At 43.7% G+C, this 8590-nt stretch overlaps 1 protein-coding gene across 1 annotated transcript; it reads right to left on the bottom strand.

The window, feature by feature from the left end:
* Positions 1 to 217: 217 nt before the first annotated feature.
* ITPRIPL2 (ITPRIP like 2) lies at positions 218 to 2746 on the bottom strand. The gene has a single exon (XM_040356896.1). The coding sequence runs from the start codon at positions 2300 to 2302 to the stop codon at positions 812 to 814; it is 1491 nt and encodes a 496-aa protein (XP_040212830.1). The 5' UTR covers positions 2303 to 2746; the 3' UTR covers positions 218 to 811.
* Between the last annotated feature and the right edge of the window lie 5844 nt (positions 2747 to 8590).

Genomic DNA, 8590 nt, shown 5'->3' with positions numbered 1-8590 from the left:
CCGAGAAACTCGACGAGCAAAACACATCGTTTTGCTCGTCGAGTTCCTTGTGAAGCCGCCGAGGATCTTGGCGAGCCAAGTTGACTAACGAGGAAATAGAGAACATGTTCTCTATTTGACCCGACGAGATCCTCAAAGGTTTCCTCGGCCTCAGTGTACACACGGCCGGGTTTCTCGGCAGAATACGGCTCCCATCGAGTTTCTGGCTGAATTCTGCCGAGAAACTCGGTCGTGTGTACGGGGCCTCAGTGTATAGCCAGCTTTAGAGTCAGTGGAAGACATGCCGTATCTGTCCACATCCTGCCACTGAAATAGTGAAGTGGAGAAAAAGTAGCCAAGCAGGCCGCACAATGAAGATCTTGGGGATCATCTTTGGAAAGTGTGCCAGGGATGGTGTTTGACCTAATGATAACTTTACTAAAAGTACAGTACTTGTAAAAGAAACTTGAACAGTATGAACACAAAAAAAAGGGCTTTTTAAAAATGTTTTGCATTCTTAACATTTGGACATGAAGCAGCTCTAAAAAGCCACTTGTGTGAACAAAACTTTACAGTCAAATCCTGCCTCATTGTGCATCAATGTTTCCATAACTGTATTACAAATACAATAAATATTACAAAATGTGCAAAAAGCATTTCTATTAAAAACATTCTTTTACTGCAGTTTTAGTAGGACCACTATACCCTGGGATTCTGGCATTTTGGAATTTGGTACAAATAAAATAAACATTTTCCTGCAGTGCACAGCATTTAAATACCAAAAATCAAATTTACCCTGATTTCATCCAATTTCCTTGTTTTGGAATACCACTCAGAGATTAGAATGTTTGCACCTCATAGACTCTCTAATAAAGCTTTTTGGAGAGGAACTCATCCGTATAATCCGGGGCATTTGGACCCATGAATTAAGAAGCTGAAAACACACTTGGTCCAACAGATCCAACCCATATCCCTCCAGGAGGTTTACTGGCATTGCTTCTTTGAACATTTTTGGCAGGGCAATAAAATTTGGAAGATTGCTGTTACCCAAGAAGAAATGCATCAACGATTGCTTTTGCAAACATTCTTTCAAGAACATGAAGTAGTCTGCCATCCTCTCCATCAGTAACAAATCATCCCACTTTTCAAATGGATTTTTCAGTAACAGGTAAAAAAGCGCTGTTTTCAAATTATAGGAAGAGAAAATAGATCTCCACTTAGATGCGAATGAAGGTTGGAAAGTCTTGGCATTGAGGTCCCTCAAGCTCTTCATGATCTGTAGGCACTTCAGGTGGCATGAGTTAGAAGGGGCCTGATCTTTAAACCAGTTCAATAACTTTTGCTCATGTTTGGAAAAGTTAATTCCCCAATGGGAATTTAGACTTACGTTCTCCAGGCAGATATTACTGCCCCAAGGTTGAGCTGTTAGGAACACTGAATCTCCCAAGTGAAAAGCTGGTATTAGTCTCACAGACATGGAGATATGACAGCAGACATAATCTGACCTTGGGAGAATTTTGAGGATGAGTTTATCATCAAATACTGAAAGAGTAATGTAACTCCGCTCTTCAAACTGGTACCTGATCACGTTGAGGCATCTTTGTATCTTCCAGTGGAACCATTTCTGGACAGATGTAGAAGACAGTGCATGATGAAAGCCTACCTCTGTGCAGAAGCCATCGCTGAACTGCTTGTATGTTTTTGCCCACTCTGACTTTTTGGTAGCTGCCACTCCACAGATCATGGAACCCTGAAGACAGGGAATGAGCTCTTTACAAATGTCTGAAAAAAATGGTTCCAGTTTGAGACTTTGTGGAATCTTAAGTGGCACCAGGATGTCAAAGAAGTCCGGACTGTTAATTTTATGTTGTTCATAAGCGCTGCCAATCTGAACAAAGTCCCCCCTAAGGATGACACCTGTGTCATGCTGCTTGGCTTTGCCCACCCTAATGAGTTCACCCACTATCTGGCTGACATGTGCCTTGCTGTGACCAAGAACATGCGGTGAGAGCCTGATGTGTTGTTCATAAAATGACTCCAGCAGATTTTTCCTGACTTGCTGCTGATGCTTTTGCTGGAAAGTTATGTCCCCACGTTGGCATTTCGGGGTGGAGCTGCAGCATTTGAAGACAATGAAACATAGTACGAGTAACAATCCTAACTTGATGAGAACTTGCAAGCTGCTGAATGATTCCTCCTGGCAGCTCCCATCCTTCTCCTCATTGCTGCTCCTCCTCAAAGTCAGAAACATACACCAGATGCCTGTAAATATGACAACGACCAGCAACCAGAAAACTTTCAGATTAAGTGAATACACTGGCATCCTGTTCCATAGGAAACTCACTCATCCCATGCTGGGCAGGGTGGGTGCTGCTGCCCTTCTTCCAGAAGCCTGGCAGCATGCAATGTCTGGAACTTTGGGAAATCTTCAGTCTTTTCCCGGCTTGTGCTGCTCTGACCGTTATTCAGAAAGAAACTTCCTCTTCCGAGGAGGGAATAGTAATAGGAGGCTGCGTCATATTTTCTGTGAGCTCAGAGGAAATGCCAGTACGTGGTACCACAGGGGCTAGCTGGGGCAGTGACAGTGGCAGGGCTGTTAGGTATGCCCATAGACCTCCTAGCAATGCCACGCTGTACACACTGCTGACAACTCTGCTGGCTCCAGGACAAAATGCTTAACTCCTTCTAATGTCAGACTCCTGTACAGTACTACATTCTCACTTCCTGCACTCTGCTTGACTAACTCATCTGTTATGGGTTGCTTAATAGTGTGCAGCCAGCTCACAGCTTAACTCTTTCTTTACCATTCTGGCCCCGTCCAGATTGTGCACATGAAGAAAACAACACACTCAGCATTGCCAGCTAAAGTCAAGAAAGTTTGTCTGGAATTTTTTAAAGCCTGTTGATGTTTTATCTTTACTCCTACTTAACGGGAGAGAAATACAACCATGCAGAACGTTGAGCTGCATATACAGTACATGGCTACACAGCAGATTTCTGCCAGGGATTCAAAACTCTGCCTGCACACACTGGGCTAGATTCAGAAAGATCAGCGGATCTTTCTGCTGGCGTAACGTATCTTATTTACGTTACGCCGCCGCAAGTTTTTCAGGCAAGTGCTTTATTCACAAAGCACTTGCCTGTAAAGTTGCGGCAGCGTAGCGTAAATCGCCCGGCGGAATTCAAATTCGGCGGGTAGGGGGCGTGTATCATTTAAATGATGCGCGTCCCGCACCGAACGAACTGCGCATGTGCCGGCCACGACTGAATCCCAGTGCGCATGCTCCAAATGAAGTCGGCAATTCGTCATGCTTTCGACGTGTACGTAAATTACGTCCATCCGTATTCGCGAACGACTTACGCAAACAACGTAAAACATTTACATTTCTGAACGACGGCCATACTTAACATTGGCTGCGCCTCATAGACCCAGGGGTAACTATACGCCGGAAAAAGCCGAACGCAAACAACGTAAAAAAAAAGCGGCAGGCGGCCGTTCGTTTCGGAATCTGCGTAAATCCTCATTTGCATATTCCTCGCATAAAAATACGGAAGTGCCACCTAGCGGCCAGCCTGAAATTGCAGCCTAAGATCAGACGGTGTAAGTCACTTACACCTGTCGGATCTTAGGGATATCTATGCGTAACCTGATTCTATGAATCAGGCGCATTGATACGACCGGCACAACTCAGAGATACGACGAATCTCTTTCTGAATCTGGCCCACAGTAATGATGTCATACCTCCCAACTTTTTGAGATGGGAATGAGGGACACCTATCAGCAAAAGTATGCAGGCATAGGACACACCCCTTGCCACGCCCCCTTAAAGGAGAATTGTACAAAAAAAAGATTGGTTAAAGCCACAAGTGATTTTTATATTTATATTGGCTTTTGGAATTTACAAATGCAGCAATTAAAAAAATCAGATGAAAGGTTTAGCATTGGAAAACACTTTTTGATAGATAAAAAGTGAATTTTATATACAACTCTATAGATCAGACCAAAATGAGGGACAAATGAGGAGGAAAGAGAGACAGAGGGACATTTCTCCAAATCAGGGACAGTCCCTCAAAATCAGGGACATTTGGAAGCTATAAATGATGTCCCTGCACAGCAGCATGATGACATGCGGTGCCATCCAGTGCGCTGCCGAAATATGCAGACATGCTGCAATTGCCAAAGTGCGCCACACCGCATTTCACACCAGCAACTGATGTGTGCCCTAGCAGTGAAGTGTATTAGTCCAAAGCAGAAATATGCAGGTCACGGCACATCATGTGAACGAGCCCTTGGACAAAATTTATTTATGAGTAAATGTAGTTCATTTGGGATTCTCCAATTACCTAGAGGCAATATATACTGTAGATCAGGGGTCAGCAACCTGACGGGTAGATCACAAACATTTACTGCTTTGCTGGTCCTTCCCCTCAGTCTCCACTGCTCTCATCTTCACAGCAGAACAAAGAACAGGAGGCAGCACAGTAGTGGATGGAGAGTGCAAGGGAAAAGAAAGAGGTAATCCCCAATGCTGCACATCCATGCAGTCTGGATGGAGGGCGGGAGCTGCCTCAGTTAACCTTTTAAGTTAACCAGCAGGTGATTGGCTGCTAGGACGCTAGCAACCAATCATCATCTTGTTATTATGAAAGGTTAACTCTGGTAGCTGCTGCTACCCTCTGTCCAGTACTGTGATGTTTCCTACTCTCTGCTCTGCCGTACACTCGTTGTAAGGTAGGAGAGTGCTACCTATACACTACTGTGTGTTTGTGTCTGGGGATGATGTGAAGGGGGCAAAGGGCCAGGGGAGAGCTGGCAGCCTTAGGCCTGGGGGCAAGTCCAGTCAAGTGGCTCATTGAACCACGAATCAGCTCACCATCCATGCCCACCTGGTTTTTAAATGCAGCCTCACCAGTGCCCATCAATGCAGCCTCACCAGTGCCCATCAATGCAGCCTCACCAGTGTCAATTAATGCAGCCTCACTAGTGCCCATCAATGCAGCCTCACCAGTGCCCATTAATGCAGCCTGATCACTGGGGCAGGGTAAATGGGGTGTATGGGGGGGGGGGAGAGACGGAACGTGGGGGGCCGGTGGGGGTGTCAGGGTCTCTCACCTGGCAGCTTAGCTTGCATGCCATGGCCAGCGTAAGCCAGCGCCCAGCCCCACAGTCTGAGCCAGTCATGCGCACCCTGCCTACAAGACTCCGGTCTCTGAGGGTTGTAGTTTCCTCTGTGCTGCTCTGGAACTTGAGCGTGGACTACAACTCCTGGAATGCAACAGTGGCCGGCCATACACGGCAGCAGGTGCCAGCTGTTTTCAACGTAAGTAAGCTGTGGGGGCAATTGCCACTCTACCCCCAGCCCAGCCCACCCCTGAAAAGGACATTGTTGGCAGGGGGGGCAGAGGAAATTACTGTGGGGGGCAAAGGAAACTGCTATGGGGGCCAGAGGACACTGCTTTGAGAGGGGGTGCTCAGGACACTATTACTAGGTGGCAGCATCATGTTGTGGGGATGCTTTTCTTCAGCATGGACAGGAAAGCTGGTCAGAGTTGATGGGAAGATAAATGGAGCCAAATACAGGGCAATCTTAGAAGAAAACCTGTTAGAGCCTGCAAAAGACTTGAGACTGTGGCGGAGGTTCACCTTCCAGCAGGATAACAACCCTAAACATACAGCCAGAGCTGCAATGGAATGGTTTAGATTAAAGCATATTCATGTGTTAGAATGGCCAAGTCAAAGTCCAGACTTAAATCCAATTGAGAATCTGTGGCAAGACTTGAAAATTTTTGCTCATAGACACTCTCCATCCAGTCTGACAGAGCTTGAGCTATTTTGCAAAGATGAATGGGCAAAAATGTTACTCTCTAGACGTGCAAAGCTGGTAGAGACATCCCCAAAAAGACTTGCAGCTGTAATTGCAGCGTAAGGTGGTTCTACAAATTATTGACTCAGGGGGGGCTGAATACAAATGCACGCCACACTTTTCACATAGTTATTTGTAAAATAAATTGAAAAAAAAAATTATAATTTTTCTTCCACTTCACAATTATGGGCCACTTTGTGTTGGTCTATCACATACAATCCCAATAAAATACATTTACGTTTTTGGTTGTAACATGAAAAAATGTGGAAAATGTCAAGGGGTATAAATACTTTTTCAAGGCACTGTAAACTCGCAAACTATTTATTAAAGTAATCAACTCACAAGCAATTTCTCTTGAATCAATGCATATCACAGCACACAATGAACGCTGATCTCCTGCCAGCACTGTAGAATAGCAGTAGGTAACATCATTGAATGTGGCTCCTCCTCCCGTATGCGCAACATCCAACAGGACTTTGTTAGCAGGGTGGAACCTCATCGTCACCCTCTCCTTAAATCGGGAGTTCACCCGAAAAAAAAAATTTAACATTAGATTGAGGCTAATTATGCGAAGCAGAATCGGGTGTTTTGTTTAAAATCAATGCAGTACTTATCGTTTTAGAGATCAATGTTCTCCGCCGCCGCCGTAAGCCCTAGTCTCAGATACCAGCAGTGTGAGAAAATAATCAATATATTGACTGAGTGTGCAGACACTTATTCAATGCCATTCACAATCAGTCTCACCAGGGGACGAACGGCATCCTTGTGAACGTTTGGTAAAAAATAAATAATCAGGCAAAAAACAGGACTAAAATTAAAGGGCCTCCTTTTTATTAGGAATACCCTTTTCCTTTCCCCTTTTTATCAGAAGGTGTAACTCTTCTGTAAATTCAAACATTGGATCTCTTTTCAATAATTGATACATTCCTCTGTCACTTAACAGCCGTCCCATCTCCCCCCTATAGTATGTTTTATTCATAATAACCAAACCACCCCCCTTGTTTGCAGGGTGGCATAAACCTAAATGACGTAACTTATTTAAACCACAAAGAAGGGAGAATGGGTCAGAACACCTCTTTTATTTTATCCTATAGTAAGAAAAGGAGGTAATGGACAACATTTTGAAATAAAATATTGGCCACTACATTTAAAGATGATGTACTTAATGGAAAAAAATATAGCAAATAAAAAATAATATAGCATATATTACTATACATGCCATAATGTAATTTAATGTTAGTAAAAATGATGGTCCGGATTCACAGACACTGGCGCATATTTATGCCGCCGTAGCGTATCTCCTTTACGCTACGCCGACGCAGCGCAGAGAGGCAAGCACTGAATTCACAAAGCCAGTGCTTCCAAATCTGCGCTGGGTTTCCAAGGCGTAAGTCAGCGTAAGTGGAAGTGGGCGTAAGCAATGCTAATGTGACCCCATGCAAATGATGGGCGAAGCGCCGGACAGATACGTATCGCCAACTGCGCATGTGCCGCCCCGTGGGCGCATCTCAGTGCGCATGCTCACAATCATGTCGGAACAACTGCCTAAGATATGTTGGATCACTGCCTACGGCGTGAACGTAACCTACGCCTAGTCATATTCACGTCCTACGTAAACGTCGTAAAATACGACGGCTTGTGTTCCCTGGTGCAGCCTTTTGCATTGATGCTGCTGAGTTACACCTCCTTTGTGTGGCATAACTTTACGCCGGACGTATGACTTTACGCGCACTGCGTCGGACAAACGTACGTTCGTGAATCGGCGTATCTCCCTCATTTGCATATGTGAATAGAAAATCAATGGGAGCGCCAAATACATCCAGCGTAGGCAAGTTACATCGGTCGGATGAAGCCTATTTTCAGGCGTATCTTAGAGTCAGGCGCATAGATACGATGGCGCATATTTGCACTTACGAGGCGTATCTCGAGATACGTTGGCGCAAGTGCTTTGTGAATCCGGGCCTATGTTTTTATTTTTCAATCTACAGCCGCTGCAATTTTCCGTAAAATTCAAAATGGCAACCAATGATGTACAAAACGCCTCAGAAATATTAGTTCCTGCTTGTGTGATTGGCTCGCTGCTTTTCCCAGAAGTCTGCACTAAGGTAAAAGTCACGTTTTAGGCATCCTCTGCAATAGGAATTTAAGTTTGTTGAGCTACTCCCCAAGGGTTAAATAATTTTAAAGGGATGAAGACCCTGCAGTATTTCTCATTAAAATATTGAGAATACAGCAGGTGATTATATAAGTGGAGTTACACTTTGCAATACTCCCTGATCAAACTAGGGTACTTTTTTGGAAAGCACCAACATTATGGAATCATCTAGTACATAAATTAAATGGGGAGGAATAATCTAAAAAAAAAAAAAAAAAAAAAAATCATATCAATGGGTTCAGGGGGTGTAAAGCATCTGTGGATAATATGTAAAAGATGATCAAGAGGAACTTCACTGCCCCAGAAAGGTTTAATTTTTATCTTAAATGTATATTCAATTAATGTTATATTATTATATTTATGTGTTATATTATAAATATTATTATTACGCTATTATTAATATTTATTTATTTATCTGTTTTATTTTTATCTTATTTTATCTTAATTGAATTTTTATTCTACAATATACGATTTTATCTTAAAGTGATAATAAAGTCTTGTTTTGTTTTCTTTTTGTTTAGAAATAACATGTTATACTGACCTGTTCTGTGCAGTGGTTTTGCAAAGAGCAGCCCAGATCCTCCTCTTCTCA

This window comes from Rana temporaria, chromosome 6 (genome assembly GCF_905171775.1).
Source record: "Rana temporaria chromosome 6, aRanTem1.1, whole genome shotgun sequence".
Lineage (NCBI taxonomy): Eukaryota > Metazoa > Chordata > Amphibia > Anura > Ranidae > Rana > Rana temporaria.
Note: the sequence above shows the minus strand (reverse complement) of the source record. Positions and strands in the feature narration are given on the sequence as shown.

Excerpts from the sequence above, each read along its gene's own strand:
- ITPRIPL2 (XM_040356896.1), bottom strand. The coding sequence starts at position 2,302 with ATGCCAGTGTATTCACTTAATCTGAAAGTTTTCTGGTTGCTGGTCGTT.